Source organism: Anabrus simplex, chromosome 9 (genome assembly GCF_040414725.1).
Source record: "Anabrus simplex isolate iqAnaSimp1 chromosome 9, ASM4041472v1, whole genome shotgun sequence".
In the NCBI taxonomy this organism is placed as follows: domain Eukaryota; kingdom Metazoa; phylum Arthropoda; class Insecta; order Orthoptera; family Tettigoniidae; genus Anabrus; species Anabrus simplex.
This window is the reverse complement of record NC_090273.1, coordinates 68,491,016-68,514,952: the sequence shown is the minus strand read 5'-3', so window position 1 is coordinate 68,514,952 and position 23,937 is coordinate 68,491,016. Positions and strand designations below refer to the sequence as shown.

The 23,937-nt window shown below is 38.0% G+C and overlaps 1 protein-coding gene across 4 annotated transcripts in view; it reads left to right on the top strand.

Moving 5' to 3' along the window:
• Ndg (Nidogen) overlaps window positions 1-23,937 on the top strand; it is a 224,135-nt gene that overhangs the window by 68,662 nt on the left and 131,536 nt on the right. For all 4 annotated transcript variants that reach the window (XM_067153764.2, XM_067153761.2, XM_067153763.2 and 1 more), the window contains exons 3-5: window positions 5,218-5,354; window positions 7,401-7,542; window positions 8,638-8,846. In XM_067153764.2, coding sequence (XP_067009865.1) covers window positions 5,218-5,354; window positions 7,401-7,542; window positions 8,638-8,846 — 488 coding nt within the window. The remainder of the gene's footprint in view (window positions 1-5,217; window positions 5,355-7,400; window positions 7,543-8,637; window positions 8,847-23,937) is intronic.

The window sequence follows — 23,937 nt, the reverse complement described above, 5'->3', positions numbered from 1 at the left end:
GGATCTGAAGCAAATAGGCCTTACAACAGAAGACACCACAAATATGATGAAATTGAATACAAAACTCAAGAATACAAACCTCCGCTTTACCCTTACACAAAACAAACCAACAACACGCTTATTTTCAACTGAGAAAAGGGCACGAAGATCGGAGCATCTGAAGAAGTACTGGGAGGACCGCAAAGCCCAAACAATCCTTTCAAAGAGACCTGAATGACGGACTGACTAAAGTGATCCTATGTGGTCATAAAAGAAGAAGAAGAAATTGTATAAAGTTAGAAAGAAGGACAGAGTGACAAGTCGTTCCGTGTTCCTTATCTTCGGCTACCTCTATAAGCCTTTATCCTTCCCTTTCCCTGTTGTTTATCTAGCAATCTTTTCATCCCACACTTCTAGACTTGCCATATTCTGAATTATACAAACTGGGACAGTACTGTAACGTAGCCACTGGAGCAGTTGTTATTCATTCCCCCTACTTGTCAGTTTAAAAATAACAGAGGTCACAGTTTATTTTTTATTTTTTGTGTTGGATGTTGACGTACAGTCCTTGATATGGCATCCATAGTTAATCAAAATGCAAAAACTAACAATGAAAACTGTCATTGAAATTAATACCTACATTTTTTTTCTACAAAAGCATACTAAATAGCTGCATTTTTTCATTTCTATCACATGCAATACTTTTTTTGATGTCATAACATCCTCTTTTAACTGAAGTAATCTGGATTGTCCTCCTCATTGTACTCATTGTACAAAAGAACACAGAGCTCCAAAATCATGCCATGGACCATAATGAAGATATATAACAGGAAAGTGAAAACAGTGAGCAATAAACAGAAATTTTGAAATCACTATTGATTGTTACAGTGAAAAGTCATTGTACAGATCAACTAGAAACAGTGGTGGTGGTGGTGGTGGTGGTGTTTATTGTTTTAAGAGGAAGTAAAACTAGGCAACCATCCTCTGTACAACACTAATCAGAGAGAAAAATGAAGGTATCGGCCAAAGAAAGATAAAGGCCATGAAGGACGTGAAAATGAAGTACTCCCTATTCCTCGAGTGCTGTAGTACCATCAGGGTAAGAAAAGAACAAGAGTTGACCAAGTGAGGTCAGATAGGATAGACAGATGAAAGTGAAGGGCCTAGCACAAGTAAGAGGAAACAATGTCAGGACTCAGCTGAGGGCCCCGTGGTCGCCAACCCATGTTCCCAAGTTCAGAGTCCCTGAGGCCCCTTTTAGTTGCCTCTTACAACAAGCACGGGATGTTATTCTACCGCCCCCACCCATTGTTGCTATCTAGTGAAGGTCATATAAACCTTTATACAATAATCTGAATTATTCAAACTCTTTAAAATATGCATATATGTGTATTTGTTTTTGTATTTTGTAATTTAAACTTATGGGATTCAACCCCATTTGATTTTAATGATACTGTGTACTAATAATTTATGGTGAATAACTGAGGATGGCTCCGATGAACATCCAAAACTAGTACTATTCAATGATATGAACTATGTATTATTAGGTGGAAGAATAAATTAAAATTTGTAAGAAAGTAAATACCCCTGCGTATTGTAAGAGGCAACTTAAAGGGGACCCATCAGCTCCCATCTTGGGAGCATGGATGGACAACTGCCAGTAGTTACGGGCAGTCTGAGACGGGGTCTTGAGATTTCTCGAGACTACTGCAGGCACTATTTCTCATGAGAAACTTCGAGAGATTTTGAGAACATTGTCGTCGCATTGTGCAGTAAGCAGCATGTCGTAGGTCTACAGGTAGATAGATTGAATGTTGTTCGTGCCAAGTATGTGAATAGCCAACCACGGACCTTCCCCATTCTGTAAATACATGTCAACAAGCGATTAGTCTGTTCATTTCTTTAATTCCCATCAAAGTCAATTTTGATGCAGTATAACATAATTATAAAGTATATGCATTCTGGCATTGTATATAGTGGTAAAGGTAAAATTCAGTCGTACTCATGCAAGTTTTATAAGGAAGTGATGTAGAATAAAGCATGCAAAACTTACGTGGAATTCCTTTTAGAGAAGAGATGTGTCCATTGCCATGGCCAGAGACTCACCAACTCACCCCAAAAAGAACATTTACCTTTATAACCTAATGAAGAGTAGCACACGTCATTTTCCATTGCTGGAATGGCTACGTGCATTGCTATTGGCTTGAAATAATAACAATAAGTTAATTTATTAATTTGACCACCTAATAGTTACATGTAATAAGAGCTCGACAGTCATCAATAACTTTTAGCTCATAACAATACAAGTTACTCTCACCATCATTAAATGATTCAACTTCTGATCCAACATTCAACACATTAGCTACATTGAACTGTCACATTGCCTTTTCGACCAGCATGTCTACAAACCCATATTCTTCATATCAAATGAGATGGTCCATAGAGGTCCAATAGAAACATTGTATATTAACCTTCAACTACAACCTTGTACTTCTTCATCAAAGTGAACCACATCACCATATGGTATTGACTTCTGACTTTCATCTTACATAAACAAATAACTACAGCTTTCAACATTATTTTATTCAACATTATGTTTTAAAAAATACAATTTTGATCGTCATTCTCATTATTATCTAGTTCTAACCGCTAGTCTGTCAATATCATTTTATAGCAATTTTACCACTTGTCTATGACAAACTGTTGCTTTATTTATTTTACTTACAATAGTAGTCTTCCAATGTCACTATTGCAAATACTTTCACCAATTGTAAACTTCTCACTCATAGCAATGTCTTTAAAACCAACATTGTACTAGTCTTTTACCATATGTTAATTCTCTTTCAAGTCTCTTCTAGGCTTTTTATAAATTAGTTTTATTTTATTTATATGTAAATCAGGTGCCTGATTTTATTTCAAGGTTAAACCCATGGCTGCTGATGCCTATATGTAAGGTGAAACATGTACCACTTTAATTAACATGTCAATGTAATTCAACAAAGACAAGATTTATTGTATTGATTGGGTGGTCAAATTAATAAATTAACTTATTGTTATTTCAATCAAATATCATCAATACGGATCAAAAATTATATTTATCACATGTAATATTGCTATTGGGTGTCGTAAAATGTGTTGTTACGTCATTGCCATTAGTGATTAGGAGCATATAGCATTCCCACCCCACGAAGGAGAAAACCACAGTCTTCTCCAGGCCCTACCCTAACCAGTGCAGACCAATGGTGCTTCCTAAGGTAACTAGAGGCCTATGCTCACTGATGGTCTAGTTCCTAAGTACAGTAGTTGGTAGCGTTGTGCTTCGCTCGATCACGTCGTCTGCGAGAAATAAACATAGGACAGTCATACCACGCATAGATATTGGCGATGCAAGCGGTAACCCTGGTACTAATGTTGCGTGAGCACCACTGAAGTTTTAATGCGGTAAGTACAACGAATGAGTAGGCTGAGTACAGAAACTGACAGCTACTGTAGGTGTACATCATTATCAGACCCCACATTCAATATCCATTTGACTAGTGTTTTGTTTACCGACATTATGGTGACAAAGAAAATAATTCCTTACATTGTTATAGAGTATTCATGTCATAATTAGGTACTTTGGTATACAACAGCACAATGTGCAGTTGTGTCTAATTGTATGCGACAACTTTAAGATGATGTCCAAAGTGCAATGTAAATCGTGGATGTGGCATTATTTTGAAGAGATGCCACATAACACAGTCCATTGTGTTGTTTGTTCAAAAGAAGTGAAATATGTCCGTAGAAATACTTCTCGGATGATCCGGTTCTTAAAAACATATAATATCGCTGAAGGGGAATCATCACAGAGAACATTTTGGCCTGGTCTGCATCACAAGAAGCTACTCGGTCGACAATAATTGCGAGGCATCCAGGTATGTGTGGTGTTCATCATATCTACAGTTATTAACAAATTACACAGGGTTATTTAGCTATGATATCCAACTGAAATAATTCGTGAACTAATTAAGATACTGACATTCTGTTTTCACATTTGTGAATGGTATTAAGTGGCTCATAGTTTAACATGCAGTACTTTTGCAGTCTTTTGACAGAATTTATCAGCACACACTTTTCCATATGATGATGATATACTATCAAGCTTACACTCGTAGTTACTGGAACAACACACAGATCACAGCACAGGAGAATCGGTTTTGAGATTCTCAGGAGAGTTTTGAGATCTGCAACGTCAGTCTCGAGCGAGAGCATTGCCCACACTTACTAATACTCCGACGGTATTAGGTTTGTGAGGCCTAGGGTGTCTTTCATTTTCATACCCTTTATGACCCTGACCTTTCTAACAAAGGATAACTTGCGTAATGTTGGCAAATGTTGGTAAGTGAATCTTCCAGAGTTTCTTCACATTCAGAAAGCAATTGCATCTTCCTATGATGTGCTGGTTCATCACAGTATTCCAGCTATTCTATCCCTGCTATGACTCGTTGGCTGAACGGTCAGCATACTGGCCTTCGGTTCAGAGAGTCCCGGGTTCGATTCCCGGCCGGGTTGGGGATTTTAACTTTAATTGGTTAATTCCAATGGCACGGAGGCTGGGTGTATGTGTTGTCTTCATCATCATTTCATCTTCATCATGACACGCAGGTCGCCTACGGGAGTCAAATTGAAAGACCTGCACCTGGCGAGCCGAACCCGTCCTGGGATATCCTGGCACTAAAAGCCATACGACATTTCATTTCATCCCTGCTATGTAACATGTTATAGGAATGGGGAGGTTGCTCACTTTATGGACAGCAGTAGAGCAGTATTCAGCACTGTTTTTGGCTGGATCCTTCCAGTTCTGAAACTTGGCATAATTTGAATGGCAGCATAATAACAGTGCAGTTCATGAAAAGTGAGATACTGTTCCGTTTTCAACTTAATCAAGCATTCTATACAATGTAGAATTAGCGAAGCACGGGTACATCAGCTAGTTATAAATAAACGTAAATATGAGGTAAAAAAATTGATAGGGAATCTGCCACCTGGGGAACTGCCCTAAATGCAGATTGATTGATTGATTGATTGATTGATTGATTGATCTCTTATCAGATGGAAATGAAGTAATTTTGGAAACTATCCAAATTAAATGAATCACTCTATATACCGTATATAGGTTGATGATCTTGCACTTTAAAGTTTGTTTGGAGAAAGCATTTGAATGATTCTGAATTAGTTTCTTTCTGTGTTCTGTTTCAGGTGAACACCAATGGGTTGCTATCTTTTCTCACAGACATACCAGTCTTCTTCAACATTCAGTTCCCCTTGGATTACCCAGTTATTGCTCCACTCTATACCAATGTGGATACCCGGGAAAGAGGAACTGTTTACTACAGGTAAAAGATGTATGATTCAATAAATCAGCCTGGCATGCCTTTTTATTCTGAAGTTATCTGTACCATTAACTTGGTATCATCGATGCCATAACTTAGGGGCAATATTTTTTTCTTACAATGTCTTGCATAAGTTAAGAGCATTGCTTCCCAAACTCTGTTTGGTGAATCCCTGGAGGTTCACAAAATTTTGTAAGGGTTTTGCCAACAGTTTTTTGTAATGGATGCTTTTGAGATTATTATCTGTTATTGTAGTGGTATTACTATTACAAGTTAAACCTGGAATGTTGACCTGTAGCAACTATAATTCCATGTGGATTAGAAATATGGTTTTCAGTAGTTTGAAATGAAGCACCTATTTAGATATTTAATGACAGTGCATAGCTTCCTCAGTCTGTTATTAGGAGAAAACTCATTGTGAAAATAGATGTATGCATCAGGTGACAGTAGGGAGAAACAGATGGGCAGGTACGAACACTGTGGTGAAAATGAAATTCTTCGTCATATGTTATGATACTGGCACAAAGGAGAATTGCTGAGGAACGCCTGTCATCACAGAGTGAGAGCAACCTTAGTATCTGCTGTGAAAGATTTATAAACTTTAGAGTTTATGAAAAAGCATCCTGTATCTCTTCAACAGGGTCTAACAGAAGAGCAGATATTTTTGCTATCCACCAGCAGACTCGGATAGCTGTTATTCTTGATGTTGATCTGTAGCACCTATGACTCCATGTGGATTAGAAATATTGCTTTCAGTTATTTGAAATGAAGCATCTATTTAGATATTTAATAACAGGGCGTAGGTCTGAAAAAGACTTATCCCAGGACAATGAACTACTACTACTATTAATGCTTTCATTCCCCACCCTGAAGGGGTAGGGTGGGCCACCTAGAGGGTAACACCCTCTCTCAGGCCAGGAGAGGTGACGCGGAAGTGGAGAAATGTGGGATGAAGGAGATGGGTAAATGGAGATAAAGAAAAAGGAGATGTGAAGGAATGGCTTCTGTGCTAAGGAGTACAATACAGATGAAACTTTATTGAAAGAGATACAGTGTCATGTACATTCAAAAACAGAGATGAGTGAAGAGTTAGACGAAGGTGCAAGGGAGAAGATGGGAAGCTAGGATGTGGTAGAAAGAGGAGAAGTTAACTAGGGAAGTGAGGAGAAGGTGGAGGAGGGCAAGATAAGGTGATGGTTGGGGAAAGTAGTTTGGCGGGGGTGAAACTGTAGAAGATCGTAGATGTGGACATGGTGAGCGAGGAGGAGGGACAGGCCGGGGACGACTGCGGGGTGAGGGAGGACGGTGTAAGGGTTGTGGAAGTGAATAAGAGGGTTCGACCCAAAGATGGCGACCGTAGAGGTAGAGTCCCTGAGTGATGAGGCGCTGGATGTCGTTGGGAGTCTGAAGTTGGAGGCGCACCAGGAACGTTGGATCGTGGGCATTGTAGATGCGAGAAGCTCGTCGTACAGGGAGACCTGCCTGGTGAAGTTCTTGACAATGGCTGCAGGCGTCATGCTTGGATCCACACCACGAATAACACAGCTGTAGGTGGAAGAACGTTCAGGTGGCGGTGAACGTACAACGTTCGTAGGAGGAGCGGTGGAAGGTCCCTCGGCAGACAACTGAATAGATGTAGGCTGGAGATTCAGGGAATCAGGGGTGGGAGGGATGGTGAGAGAGGTTATCAATAGGGGAAAAGGATGGGACGTAGTGGTATTAGTAATGGGAAGGATGGAAGAGGAATGAGCAGAAGTAGTGATGGACAATGAAGTTGACCAGGAAAAGAAGAGCATTTATGAGCCATGCATCTCATATGAGTGGGAGACATAACATTTGCCCAGAAAACTGATCCATGATAGGTTTGCTATCCTGAAGCAGAGGCAGTATATCCAAACATATATAGGAAATCCTGAAAAAGCTTGGAATCCAGCACATGACACTGGAATTAATTATAGTGGACTTTTTATGATTCACTGACTATTATAGAGTAGTTAAAATAATAATTCTTACTGGATCCTCAGAGAGACTCTTATTTGTTGGATATAGGGAGACGCAGGATCCTCAACTACTGGACCGAGCTGCAATAAATATCCGTGATGCTTTCTCAGCAGGACAAGACTTTACACCGAAGAGTCTCTTCATTGCAACGTGGGATGATGTAGGCTACTTTGACAGAGGCTCAGATAAGGTGAGTTATCCTACTGCATACTGCTTTTAGGCTAGACTAGTAAATAGATATCATCTCTGTTGATCAGTCCTTCACAATTCAATTTAACTTTTCAGAACTGCATGTAGGGTTGCCAGGTCATTTCTGAACAAAACTAGGATTTTTTTTCTAACAAAATTGACCTTTCAAAATCTAGATAATAGGTATGCGTAAGACATTAACTTTCTCAAATTACAATTTGATGATGTCTAGTCGCTGTCTGAAAATGTGAAATAATACACGTACCACAAACACAACTTACAAATACTGTTAATTTTAAAATGAAATAAAGCCATACGTCCTGTGTATGTTCAGCCCTCAGCCCAGAGGCTGGTTGGATCCTCAACAGTGTCACCATTAACTGTCATAGATGGCCTAGGCATGATAACAGTGCACCAGTAGATCTATACAAGAGATCTCTTAATGGGAAAAGACCTTCAGGAAGAGCCCGAAGCACCCAGAAGAAGGAGATCAACAAGGTATGCTGGACCCTATAAATCAGCGCGTGAGTCAGTAGACATGTCACCACTGCGGCTGGGTATATAAGAAGACTTTCGCTGAGAGAGGATCAGAACGACTTGAATCTGCAATGGTGATTATGAGGAACATGAGATATAGGGACCTTATTTAGGCTGTACACTTGCTTATCAGAGACTCTGTTCTATTTCTACTAAGTTCGACTTCTTAGTGAATGCATACTCTCTTCATACATGCCAGACTTCCCCGCACATGTTGGAATAAGTAATCTCCTGACAGACTTGTAATTTCTTCGAGTTGTACATATTGTGTATAAATAATATTCTACAGACTTGTAATTTTCACGGTGATCTTTCAAGTTATGTCTATTGTGAATAGTGTGGTTCGGACAGACTTGTAATTTGTTTCAATCTTCAATTGTAAATATCCAAGATTCTAGTGTGTGTATTTCTTCAGTTCATATGTAGGTCATTCTTTTAAAGTCATCAATGTGCAGATTGACTTGTTTTCAGTAATAAAGTTAGATGTGTTTTATATTTCTGAAATTACTCTTTTTGGGATACAACAGTAAGAAATTATCATATTTCTTTTCATTAACAGGCAAATAGCTTTCAAGCTGTGATCATATCAGATGGCTCAGATTCCTATGTGGAGCTCCTATATGCAGAGGATGGCATACAGTGGATACAAGGTTCCGGCCATGAATCAGGACTGCCGGACGCTCGTGCTCAAGCTGGACTAGTGTCTGGAGATGGTCGAATGTACACACTGAAGGGTTCAGGGACAGATCAGATACAGTACCTGGACAAGTGAGTAGGTATAGAACCTTATGGCTAAACCAAGTGATTTGTTAAGATGGAGGTCACGGTCTTCAATGTCGACTTACATTATACAACAATCTCACTACACTAAAAAACAGGAGATGATATGAGTCTGCCTTGTCAGTACTATACAAAAAAAATGTTTAAAACATATTATCTAACTGTACATGTTTCGAGAACACAGTTTCATCAGCGAATAATATTTCATTTTTTATAATTTGGTTTACGTTGCACTGACACAGATAGGTCTTATGGCGATGATGGGATACGAAAGGTCTGGGAATGGGAAGGAAGTGGCCGTTGCCTTAATTAAGGTAATGCCCCAGCATTTGCCTACTGTGAAAATGGAATATTATGGAAATCACAGAAAACCATCTTTAGGGCTGCTGACAGTGGGGTTCGAACCCACTATCTCCCAGATGCAAGCACACAGCTACACACCCCTAACAGCATGGTCAAATCGCCTGGTGTAAAAAAAATTCTTAAAAATCTTGAGGACTTGATTATCACATGCAAAAACATGTTCTCCAAACATGTACGATTAGATAATACGTGGGGTTGTTTTTGTTTGTAATATCTGAAGCTATTTCTTTTCAGTTTTGACTTTTTATCTGTTAGGATTTTTCAGCCTGCCAAAACTGAATTTGAGTAATAAATCTATAACTATCTGAAAAAGAAACACATATGATAATTGTATTATATTTGAAAAAAGAAACAACTTAATTAAAGTAGAATGACATGTTTCGTTCGTAAAAAAACATCATCAGTGTAAAGTGAAGTGTATTGACTGGGTGGATCATTAAATCAAATATTAGTTCTTAGTGTGATTTGATAGAATCTGATGATGTTCTTTTAAGACCAAAACATGTCATTCTACTTTAATTAAGTTGTTTCTTTTCAAAATATAATACAATTACCATATGTTTTATTTTTCAGGTAGTTTATAGATTTATTGCTCAAAATTAGTTTCAGCAGAATGAAGAACCTAACAGTTATAAAAATTTAAGAAAAATAATATGTATTAAACAGTTTTTTATATAGTATTGACACTTATCTCCTGTTGTATAGTGTAGTGAGAGAGTTAGGTAAAAGTCAACACAGACCAAAAGAAAAGACCAATAAAAATTGTAAAATCAATAAATTACATTATATACTCAGCCATCACAGGGGCATGTAAATGGACACATGCCATCAAGTTCACTTTCTGTTTCATTACAGCATGACCACATTCTTTTCCACGAATGTCTACATCTTCAAGGGACATTCCGTTTTCATGAGATTGTCAATGGACCTATCACTCACTCTCATGAATAGTGTTAGCAGCGATTTTGGCCAACATTTCCATGTCAACTAGCACTTATCATCATACTATGGCTTTTACCCAACATATTAAGATAACTTAACCTGTATCACCTTCAATTTACCACATATTTTAACCCTTATGGTTTTAACAACAGATCTCAACCTCAACATATATATTTTATCATACTATTCCTATTCACTGGTCCCCAAACGTTACATATTGTTCAAGCTTCTTATGAAAAGGATCCATTTCAGAGTCAGACATGAATTACTTTTAAGAAATAATGTGACGCAAAATTCTTTTAGACGAACATTTTAATTTTAAAAGTGAATTCAATATGTGTACATATGTTTTATCTAATATCTTTGAAATGTAAATTATAATGAATACTATTAAAAGTTCTTCAACACAGTTTATGTAAATTTAATAAGGTTTACAGTTTTGTTCAAAGGATTAAATAAGGCTGATGATGCTCTATAAAAAGAGGGGCGAAACATGTACCTTAAAACATCTGGTAATTTCTATATACATTTGACTACACAACAGCGGAATAAATTGTATTGAATAGGTGGCGTAATAAAATACTCCTTGTGCAAACTTAGTAATACAAAGCACTTAGTCGAGCATCTCGTCTCCTTTCTCCCCAGTCTTTCCAGCCCAAACTTTGCAACATTTTTGTAACGCTACTCTTTTGTCGGAAATCGAGCTGCTTTTCTTTGGTTTTTTACCAGTTCTTGACTCAAGTAATCCTGGTGAAGGTCCTAGACACTGGAACCATACTCTAGTTGGGGTCTTACCAGAGACTTACAGTATATGCCCTCTCCTTTACATCTTTACTACAACCCTTAAATACCCTCATAACTATGTGCAGAGATCTGTACCCTTTATTTACAATCATATTCATGTGATTACCTCAATGAAGATCTTTCCTTATATTAACACCTAGATACTTACAGTGATCTCCAAAGGAACTTTTCCTATTTGTGAAACTCACAATCTGACTTTTAACCCTGTTTATCATCATAGCAGCCTGCTGTCCATCTCACAACATTATCAAGGTAATTTTGCAGTTGCTCACAACCTTGTAACTTATTTATAACCTCCATAATACTTGTATGATTCTTTCATGGTGTGCAATTTTTGTTGTAAATGAGTGTATAACCTGCAAGTTTTCCAGTCTGGTGAACATAAGAAAACACTAACACATAACTGAAAACACAAAACAAGTCTTATTTAGAGAGATACAAACATGAAAATGAATAAATAATAGGATGAACACAGTGAAAGATCAGTGAGGGAGTAACAAATAGAGGAGACAAGGATAAACAGTGAAAACACACTACCTGCATCACGACTGTTGATCTGTCAAGATGACCCCTCTCCGTGGCTAAATGGTTACAGGGGTGCCGGCAGGGTCGGGTTAATTGGTTAATTTCGCTGACATGAGGACTGGCTGTACAGAAGAAGTCCGATAGTCTGGCACGATCGGGACCGGCCCGGTGCCGAATTACCGAAAATGCCGGACTATCGGGCGGTACCTCTTACTACGATATAGGTTAAGGCGTACTGTGAAAACAGCTGTAACACGACGTTTTGCAGTAAAATATTGATCAGAAGAATCATTAGTTTAATAACACACTCCTCTTTTCAATTGTGTTGTTTCTTATTGCTATTCCATAATATGCCGAAGTTCATCGATGTTTTTATCTGTAAGTCTTCCTTTACCATTTAGAGTCTTTCGATCTACAACTTCTCTTTTTCCTTCTGTCCGCTTCAATTTTTGAAGGCATGTTCCCATTCATTCTTGAACATGGCCCATACATTTTTTTTTTTTTTTTTTTTTTTTTTTTTTTTTTTTTTTTTTTTTTTTTTTAAATCATGTGGCTTTCCAGTACTCAGTGTAGCACACAGCCTTCCAGACTGAATATTTCCAGAGATAGAGATATTTAAGTAAGTCAGTGCATAACACCTGGATTGTATCAGATACATTTGCACTGTTAACTTTGAAATAATAAAAAATACACTTCCAATAGTTTCGACAAATAATGCATAGAATTGTTTAGGAGAGATCATTATTAAGAGATAATAACTTTAAAAAATCCTGGAGTGGTGCCGGACCATCGGGCGTTCCAGACTGTTGGATGCTGGACTAATGGAATTCTACTGTATTGTGTGGTCTTCATCATCATTTCATCCTCATCATGACACGCAGGTCACCTACAGGTGTCAATTCAAAAGATCTGCAACTGACAAGCCAAACATGTCCTCGGACAATCCCGGCACTAAAAGCCATATGCCATTTCATTTCATTACCCCTCAGAGAGTTTTGATGCCCACCTTTGATGAGGAGATAGCCTGTCTATTTGAAGATGGCAGAGTATACAGATTTCTTTTTGTGTGTGTGTCTCTCGTCTTTCTATTTCTCCCTCTTCTCACACTGACTTATCATTGTGTTCATTTTCATGCTTGTATATCTCTCTATATATGATTTGTTTTATTTGTCATGTACGTACTACTCTTTTCTTTTGCTCAACAGACTGGAAAACTTACAGGTTATACAATCATTGCAAAAGAATTGCATCCCTTAAAGATTATGGTCACCGGGTGGGAGGGTTGTCTCGTCTTAAGGATCACATGAGCACGTTAACAACCTGGTAATCCCAAAACTCTTGAAATTTACACGATATTGTATGATGAGAACAAGATTTCTTTACGTTGAGAACGCTGTAAGTGCTGATTCACTTTCCGTTTCCATTTGAATCTTGCACCATGCCAGCCAATCACAACCCTGTTTTGAACTACAAACTTTGGCATATTGCATAGCTAGAGCTTGTAGGGGTAATGTTTTGGGTATGGGGAAAATGATCACCGTTTACTGTGTGATCATAGCACTGCTTGCTTGATATGCACCTGATGGCTGTTTCATATCAAGCAAGCAGTGGATTACAGACTGCTGACCTGCTTCCAGTGCCTTCTCTAAAACTTATTTTTAAATCCCAATGATGGCAACATGTATCGTGTGGTCCATGGTAGTGGTTAATGCATAGAGCTGTTACCCTGGAGTGGTTAATTGACTAATCGCAGAGCGCTCTTGACAGTCGCACAAGTAACATAATATTGCTTAATGAACCAAAGGTGACACAGTATAGGCTAATTGCGTTGCCTATGCTATAATACAAGGCCTTGAAATGCACTCGTGGAAACGGGTTGCTTCCTAGTTCACCATTCAGCCGCTAGGATCGCAGTCTTGCCCCCTTGTATTCGCATGGCCGTATACATCAATAAGTAAAGTATATCCTAAATAAAAAGAACTGAATATTTTTGCGAGTTTTGACAGTACTTTATTTATAGAGCGGTGCTGCATTGGCGTGGATATGTCACTGAAGTTTCAAAACTTTCCTTCTGAGGGGCTTCTTATCAAGTTTCAAAACTTTCTCTCTACTACTTGAGTGGCTCAAAGCAATGTTGTCTAACAGAGGTCTCAGAAATGTTCATAGTAGAAAAAGAGGTGGTTTGTCGCCTTTACACTTTCCACACTTAATTTCACTGTTGAACATGTCTTTCAAAAAAATAAACATACACCTTTTAGTAACTCTCTTCGGGGCAAGTACTGCGTAGCGGAGGTGACAAATTTCGTCGTTCACTGCAGAAGTGCCACAGACGATGATTTTTGGTATCTGAGGGCTCCTCGATCTTGAAGATGAATAAGACACAAAGTTGGACTTTGAGTAGCTGGAGAACAGATATCTTCTAAACAGCCTTTACAGTCTGTTTGTTCTTTTGCCACATGAACCATAATGTCATTGTATTCCGCTTGGCGTCTTAGGTAGCTGAAGAAAAGCTCGATGTCATAACTCGTTAGGTTCCTCATCAATGCATAATGCAAATGTATACTTATGAGGTATTTTACGCAGGCCACAGTGGATTGGGTAGTCAAGATCTATGCCTGATACATTTCTCTCATGAATCTTTTTTACTTTCTCTGAATGCATTTTAAGTTTCTTAATATATGACAGGATATCATTAATTAACCAACTGAGGAGTTCATCTTCAGTACTAAAAGATGCTTTTTTTTTTTTTTTTTTTTTTTTTTTTGCTAGTGACTTTACATCGCACTGACACAGATAGGTATTATGGCGATGATGGGATAGGAAAGGCCTAGGAGTTAGAAGGAAGTGGCCGTGGCCTTAATTAAGGTACAGCCCCAGCATTTGCCTGGTGTCAAAATGGGAAACCATGGAAAACCACCTTCAGGGCTGCCGACAGTGGGATTTGAACCCACTATCTTCTGGATGCAAGCTCACAGCCGCGTGCCCCTAACCGTACGACCAACTCGCCCGGTTAAAAGATGCTCGTTTGTTCTCGTTCCTGAATATGTCCCTTGTGAGGTGTTGCAGACGTTATGCGCATTGAACAATTTAATAAAATGCTCCATAAAACAAATGACTTATTTTAAACCGTATTTTATGCTCTCGGGACAAAACCACCTCCATACTTTACAAACCAGAGATTGTTTCAGGGGAAAATACAATATTTTTAGCTCTTGCTACATTCATTTTCGTGAAATTTGTTGGGCAAATTATTTTCCTCGTTGGTTTCCTAATTTAAGATTTCTGAGTTTGAAGATGCCTCTCAAATGATTGCCGGTCACGGTAGCATAGTTTTAAAAAAGTCCAGTGACAAATTTTGGGATCGCCCGATTCTTATGACGTAACTCAGATCAAAACTTGGGAACAGAGGCCTACTTCGATCAGCTTGAAGTCGTATCTCATGCGTAATACTTCCTCTGTATAATGTTTCGAACATTGAACATTCACAGGAAACTTGTGAAACAAAATTCCACTACCTTTAATTTCTCGTGAATAAACCATGACTGGAACTGCGAATGCTTAACATCAGACAAATACATAATACATTCACAACCAACTCAGTTAATGAACATGTTTAAAGGCATGAGCCTGGTAGACAGGGGGCAAGATAGCGATCCTAGCGGCCCGCCATTGAACTTCAGTGTAACCACTTCCATAGCGTTTTACGGGCTCTATTTCCAGGCCTTGTATTATAACGTAGGCAACGGCTAATTGAGCTCCTGTTAACATATTGACTGACTGAGGAGCAACTTAGACCTATACATTGGATTTTTTTAATCTACTGTCAGCTCTGTGTGAACACCCAAAAATTTTGAGCACGCAACGCTACTGCCAGGCAGACATGTTATAAAAGCAGTTTGATAGGATCTGAGGATGTTCATATGGAACAAAATTTGTCATTCTGTTATTAATAAACTGTTTTCATTTTGAAGTATGTTCTAATATTTTTTATAAATCTGTATCTCATGTATAACAGATAGAAAAACTTAAAAGAAGTGATTGTTCTTTTTTAAATTTTATGTTTTGTGGCTGGTGAATTTAAAAATAACTTTTAATAGTGCAATGTTGTCAGTACCTCTTTGCCTGCAGCTTTCATCTTCCCAAGATCTCAGTTTTCATGCAACTTACGGTTAATGGGTTTATGAAAATACAACAATTAGCAACATGCCGTGTTGTTCATATCTGCAAATGATAGGGTGGTGGCGACCTCATTAGGTGTTCATTCAGAAAAATATAATAAATATGTTTGGTAGACATCCCAGAAGAAAGTTAACAATGTATTTTATGGAACAGTTTGCATATAACATACTATCATTGTGTTCTTCGCTATGTTTCATTATTTTTTCACATAGTCTTCATGATAAATGAGACATTTGTCTAACAGTGGAACAAGTTTATCAATGTCACTCTCATAAAATGAATCCTGACCAATGAGCCAACATTTCACCACTGTTCTGACATCATTACTTTCAAATTTGTGCTCCCGCAGTAATGTACTACCAGTGCACATTTTCTTGAGCTCTTACAGCATGGGCTGTGGGCTGCAGGAGCAGTGGATTGCACTAGTTCTGCTTCTCTTCCTGCAGTGCATCTAACAAACTGGCAATGGAACCAACAGTAGCAATGTTCGTCATATTGACGTACAAAATTAGGGATTCAAAGCAGACCCGGCCAACAGCTGGAAACTGCAGATGATGATGATGCTGATGATGATGATGATGATGATGATGATGATGATGATGATGATTATGGATTCAGAATATATGTTCATAAACCCCCATTTGTGACATACGTACTAATTATAGCAGTTTGTATGGAGCATTTTAACTTGCAAATCATTCACTACTATCCGATTGTAAGTTACAGAGGAATACTCATCACTCCTACTTTCTGACATTTTGATAACTATTCCATCCATAGCAATTCCCATGACACCATAGCACCTAAAGATAAAAACTTCATTGTTCCGTATTGAAATTATTGATGTTAAAAATTAAATAATTGAAAAGGAGGTTCAACCTATTCAATACTTAAAAGAAGGAAATGCAGTAATCACATTCCTATTTAAATGGGACCAGTTTCGACCTTAGTCCAGGTCATCATCAGCCGTAAAAAGAAGTACAATGTTTATGAATATTGGAGGTCAGTTTCACACTTTGATAGGCACAAAGACACGACACCACATTCTGTCATGCACAAAGTCACAACACTATCAACTAATATACTAAGATCAAAAATAACTAGAAGTCGCAGACGAATAAATTTGTAGTAGAAAGCCGCCAGCTCCTGGTGATCAGCGCGGCACATTCAAGGTCATGCGCTGCGGTCGAACGCCAAAGTAGAGTGGAGAATGTTTTGAAGGTCTAGAATTTGTCACAGTTGCGGGAAGTTAAGTACGTATATAAAAATATACGACGCAAATCAGTATAATTGAGTGAGTACTTGTACTCCTGCTAAGTTCTTGGAAAACAGTTGACTTGAAAACACAATTGTAGAGAGAAGAAAAAATGTAGTAAAAAGCGCAATATCGGAAAACAAATGAAAACTTATATGCATTTTTTAAATGAAAAATTTTTAGGTTATGATTGAAGTAGTCGAAGTTGGCGCAAGACAAGAGTTAAAATTTGAAAGAGGAGAACTGAAATGAAAGTCGTGGCTTTTTTTTTTTTTTTTTTTTTTTTTAGAAGGAAGAATAAATTAAACGAGGAAGAGTGATAGTGAAATAAGAGAAAGAATAAAAGAAATTGAAGTTAGATGATAATCAGGAAGGATAAGATAGGGAAATGAAGGAGGGGTAGTTTAGGGTGGGTTAGGAGGGTGGGTTATTGGAGGTAGAAAATGTGGGTGGGAACTATGTAAGGCATGGAAAATAGAATTGGGGTTTTGGAATTTGGAATTTTTGAGAAGAAGAATTAGGAAGTCAAAAAGGATATTGGGTTTTTTCAGAAATGTCGTTTAAATTGAAATTAGGGTTGAAGTACTGGTCAAGGTGGATAAAGCAATTTTCAGTAATGTTTAAGAGGGGGGCCTTTGTTAATGATTTTAAGTATATTTAAGTCATTGTCAATACTGGTGAAACTATGCTTGGAGTCTTGTATGTGCTGTCCTATGGCAGAGAATCTGTTGTATTTAATAGCGTTGACATGTTCAGAGTACCTGATATTGAAGTTGCGGCCAGTTTGTCCGACGTAGGAGGAATTGCAGTTGTTGCATTTAAATCTGTATACACCAGATTTAGAAAAAGCATTAGACTTATTTAGAGATTTAGAGTTGTATAAGATATCAAGACTTCTATTGTTAGTTCTAAAAGAAATTTTCATATTATGTTTTTTAAAAATATTAGTTATTTTATAAGCATCCTGAGTGAAAGTGAAGGTGGAAAAAGCAGTTGGTTTAATTGCGTCCAAAAACCACTTTATCTAAAGACACAATTAAACCAACTGCTTTTTCCACCCTCACTTTCACTCAGGATGCTTATAAAATAACTAATATTTTTAAAAAACATAATATGAAAATTTCTTTTAGAACTAACAATAGAAGTCTTGATATCTTACACAACTCTAAATCTCTAAATAAGTCTAATGCTTTTTCTAAATCTGGTGTATACAGATTTAAATGCAACAACTGCAATTCCTCCTACGTCGGACAAACTGGCCGCAACTTCAATATCAGGTACTCTGAACATGTCAACGCCATTAAATACAACAGATTCTCTGCCATAGGACAGCACATACAAGACTCCAAGCATAGTTTCACCAGTATTGACAATGCCTTAAATATACTTAAAATCATTAACAAAGGCCCCCTCTTAAACATTACTGAAAATTGCTTTATCCACCTTGACCAGTACTTCAACCCTAATTTCAATTTAAACGACATTTCTGAAAAAAACCAATATCCTTTTTTACTTCCTAATTCTTCTTCTCAAAAATTCCAAATTCCAAAACCCCAATTCTATTTTCCATGCCTTACATAGTTCCCACCCACATTTTCTACCTCCAATAACCCACCCTCCTAACCCACCCTAAACTACCCCTCCTTCATTTCCCTATCTTATCCTTCCTGATTATCATCTAACTTCAATTTCTTTTATTCTTTCTCTTATTTCACTATCACTCTTCCTCGTTTAATTTATTCTTCCTTCTAAAAAAAAAAAAAAAAAAAAAAAAAAAACCACGACCTTCATTTCAGTTCTCCTCTTTCAAATTTTAACTCTTGTCTTGCGCCAACTTCGACTACTTCAATCATAACCTAAAAATTTTTCATTTAAAAAATAGCGCACTGTGCATATAAGTTTTCATTTGTTTTCCGATATTGCGCTTTTTACTACATTTTTTCTTCTCTCTACAATTGTTTTTTCAAGTCAACTGTTTTCCAAGAACTTAGCAGGAGTACAAGTACTCACTCAATTATACTGATTTGCGTCGTATATTTTTATATACGTACTTAACTTCCCGCAACCGTGACAAATTCTAGACCTTCAAAACATTCTCCACTCTACTTTGGCGTTCGACCGCAGCGCATGACCTTGAATGTGCCGCGCTGATCACCAGGAGCTGGCGGCTTTCTACTACAAATTTATTCGTCTGCGACTTCTAGTTATTTTTGATCTTAGTATATTAGTTGATAGTGTTGTGACTTTGTGCATGACAGAATGTGGTGTCGTGTCTTTGTGCCTATCAAAGTGTGAAACTGACCTCCAATATTCATAAACATTGTACTTCTTTTTACGGCTGATGATGACCTGGACTAAGGTCGAAACCGGTCCCATTTAAATAGGAATGTGATTACTGCATATCCTTCTTTTAAGTATTGAATAGGTTGAACCTCCTTTTCAATTATTTAATTTTTAACACCATAGCACCTCCAATAATTGTCTTCAAGTTTTTTTTTTTTTGTTAGTTGCTTTACGTCACACCGACACAGATAGGTCTTATTGCGACGATGGGACAGGAAATGGCTAGGAGTGGGAAGGAAGCGGCCATGGCCTTAATTAAGGTACAGCCCCAGCATTTGCCTGGTGTGAAAATGGGAAACCACGGAAAACCATTTTCAGGGCTGCCGACAGTGGGGTTCGAACCTACTATCTCCCGAATACTGGATACTGGCCGCACTTAAGCGACTGCAGCTATCGAGCTCGGTCTTCAAGTTATTAGATGTGTTTTCAGTACCCCTCCTTATCCATGCCAATGACAGAAGAGATTACATAGACAGTGTGCTTTCATACATTTGCAGCTGTCAAATCTCCCGTGATGTGTTATCTAAAAATCTCTTTATTTTTTCCCAAACCAGTTCCATGGCATTCAAATCACAATTATATGGAGGAAGGCGAATGACTGTGTGACACTGTGCAGTTGCTATTATGACAACAGCACTACTCAGCATGACCTATAAGCTACTAGAAAGGCTTATTCTAAATCGCATTTCAAGAGGCCATTGATCAAATCACCCCGATCAAACAAGGTGGCTTTAGGAAACATTGGAGTTGCTGTGACCAGTTCTTAACATTGACAACTGTAATAGAAGCTGGATTTCAATGAGGTCTAAAATCAGCTGCAGTTTTTGTGGATCTTACAGCAGCTTATGACACTGTATGGAGGGAGGGCTTCATGTCCAATTTTATTGAAATCATCCCATGTCAAAAGTTGGCACTTTTAATGAACAAAATGCTGTCTGACAGGCACTTTAAGGTGTTCCTGAATGGGCAAGCTAGCAGGTGGAGGATTCTAAACATTGGCCTAACTCAGGGATCAGTTCTGGCCCCCATTTTATTTAGCTTATATATCCATGATATGCCTCACAAAGATTCCATGAAAATCCAGCATGCAGACAACCTAGCATTGATTATCCAAAGTAAAGATTTCATGAACTGTGAGAATGTTCTAACTAGTGATCTGGTGAAACTGAGTGAGTACTTCCACAATTGGAAACTTCAACCAATCCCAAACAAGACTGAGGTTACTGCATTCCATCTAAATAATAAAGAAGCCCAAAGGAAGCTACATGTGACTTTTGATGGAATCAAAGTACCTCATAACTACAATCCAATATATCTTGGAATCACTCTGGATCGGTCCTTGGCATTCAAATAACAGTGCATCAAGTTATCTAAGAAACTTGGCTCAAGAGTGCTCTGCAAGGTCTGAGGAGGAAAGCAGCTAAGGTAAGCTTGCTCAAGAAGATCACCTCTCATAAGAACTCTCCGTTGTATGATGCCCTGCAAGATCCACCAACAACACGTTTGAAATCACGCAAGCCACCCTGGGTTGATTCAGAAGGTATCAATTCTTTTGACATGACCTCCAAGTGGCAACAACATTGGAACGAACATCCACTCAACAATGCTCATCTGGTTGAAGATCCTACAAAGAAGGTAGAGGGATTCCAACTACCACGCTAAACCTGGTCAAAGCTGAACCGCATTAGAATGGGTCAAGGGAGGTGTGCTCACACCTTACAGAAATGGGCTTTCTGTACATCTACTGCCTGTGACTGTGGAGTGGAGGGCCAAACCATTCAACACATTGTTCAGGAGTGCCCACTTCGTGCATTTGACAGTGGTGTGAAGACTCTACACCAAGTGACGCCCTGTGCTCTGGAATGGTTGTCAAATTTTGATATTTCCATTTGATTATTTGTGTATTTGTACAACCATACGATATATATATATATATATATATATATATATAACAGCATAAATTTTCTGTAGAGGTTGTTGGCAACTATTAACTGATACAGTACAGACATGATATAGGATTTTTGGGCTTATGCCATGTCAATAACGGCATAAGCCCAAAAAGCCTATATGTCATGTCTATAAGTATGGGCCATGAAAGCATCAATGGTAACTAATACAGCGTTTCTCCTGTGATGGGCCTAGCAAAACCTCTGCCATTTTATGCTTTTCTATGAACCGTCAAACATGTAAAATTTGTAAAAAGAAAGCTGCTGGGACATTTGGTCACCTAACAATATTATTGAATTTTAATTTAATGGGGTTGTTGCTCAGAGTAGTTAAGTCTTTTAAATCGGTTATCTTACTCAGCACTAATTCAGTTCTTTAATAGCTACTGTGATAATGGAGAGTCGAGAATAAATTAATGAAAATGTAATAGACCTATATCTTTGCTTGCAGTAATCTACCTACAAACTCAGACAATATTCTGTGCTGCTTCTACTGCTGTAGTGACTATCACAGTTGAAGTTGTCAGTTCCAATTAGGAAATTTACCGAGTTCTGCCTATATGGCACTAGGGAGCCGAGGGCTCAAGAACACATGTGCTAATTGTACTTTCATAGCCAGAAAGAGATGAAAATCGCTTGGTGCTAGATCATGACTATATGGCAGATGATCCAAAATCTCTGACCGAAATTTGGAGCACCATTTTTCCACACTCTGGTAACTCACAAAACTTTGTCCATAGACTTCCATCAACAGTTAAACTTCTGCAGCTAGAACCACATTCTTCATGCTGAGAAACCAAATAACAGCATGAACTTCTTGCTAGGATCACTTCTCCAGTCGACTGGCTTTGGTCACCAAGTTATCAATCGGTATGGAAACATAAACAAAGTTTTGCCACTGTTGCAATAATAGTCAGGATCATAGACTGAGATTTCTGACCTAATCAACATTATGTATTCACATTAGAAATACATTAGTACAGTACTGGTTTCAATCTCTTAGAGATCATCTTCAGCTGAAGAACATTAACAAGAACATTAAAAAGATAAAACAACAAATACTTTAGTTTAATACAGTACTTATTCTAAGACATTGTACAATTTTTTATAATAATGATCAAATGTGTGTGATGACACATTAAAAATAGTAAAATTCATGTCAATAGTTCTCCTTACCTATACTGTTCTTATATTTTTAATTTAAATAATAGGTCTTCTTCCACGTCCGCACATGCACGCTTCCAACAAGAGCACAAACAGCCAGCCCGACACTGGGAGAACATCCCAATCTGTTATGTGGTTCACCACCAACAGTTCATAATTATAACATCTAGTTGAGAATCCTTCCAAACGAGTACAAGGATTTGATCTTCCAAGACGACAGTGGAGAATCATCAATCGAATAAGAACTGGACAAGGCAGATGTGGTTATCTGTTGTGCAAATGGGGTTGGACTAGCTCTGCAGATTGTGATTGTGGTGTCTCTTCTCAGTCAATCCACCACATTGTTGCTGACTGCCCAATTTGAGCTTTCAAAGGAACGCTGATGGACATTCACTGCACATCGGATGAAGCAGTTGATTGGGTCAAAATGCTAGACCTAGAGTTATAGTATTATACGGACTTGTGACTACGCACATTTATCCTAAACTATATGCATGTGTGTACATAGATTCATCATACGATAAATAAATAAATAACAGCAAAGGATGTTCTCACCCATTTCAACCACATAATAACAACTGGCAAGAATTAATATACCAATAAGGCACTAGACTCAGCTCCAAACTGAGAAGCATTGGTTTTTAAATGGACATGTTTTAACCAATTTTATTCACACTACAAAGAAATTGGATTACCCATTTACAACTGACCCATCTCAAAGTGAAAGAAGATCTATTATTTAAAAAAAATTAAAGTATCAGAATGATGATGATGATAGGCTATCACTTGCTGACGAGTATGATTGTCTACCTCAGATGTTAATGGTGATTCTGCGAGTTCTTAGGTGACTGTGAAGACCAGCGCTCGAGCCACAAATTCTTCCATGGTGATGGCAAACATTGCCAGCATTGAGATCCAGTTGTTGAGGGTTATTCATCCTGAGGAATGCCCACTCTTCCCGAGCAATTCTATTCTCAGTTTCAAATTTCCAGCGTTATTGTTTGAAGTTCTTAGAACCTTGGTGGATAAGATGACTTCACATCAGGTGGTTAGCTGCTTTTGTTTCCCAGTTAGTGGTGTTGATGTGGCATTTCTTCATGTCTGACTTTAATACCTCCCTGAATCCTTTTGGTTGTCCACCGTGGTGTCAGCAGCCAACCTTCAGTTGAATACATAATTTGCTTCAGGAGGCAAAAATCAGGCATATGAATGACACGACCTGTCCAATGAAGTCAATTTTTCATGATCATAGCCTCAATGCTGATGGTACAGTCTTCTTCCAAGATACTGACGTTAGTTCGGTGATCTTGCCATTTAACCCTAAGGATCCTCCTCAGACAGCGCTGATGATATTTTTCTCCAGGCACTTTATGTGCCTCCTGTAAGTGGTCAAAGTTTTGCACCCGTAAAGGAGTGTTGGTATTACAATAGCCTAGTATACATGAAGTTTTGTCTGAGTACTGATGTTACAGTTATCAAAGATCCTTTGCCATAGACGACCGAATGGTGTAGTAGCACAATTCAGACAATATTGAATTTCAGCATCTATATTAGCATT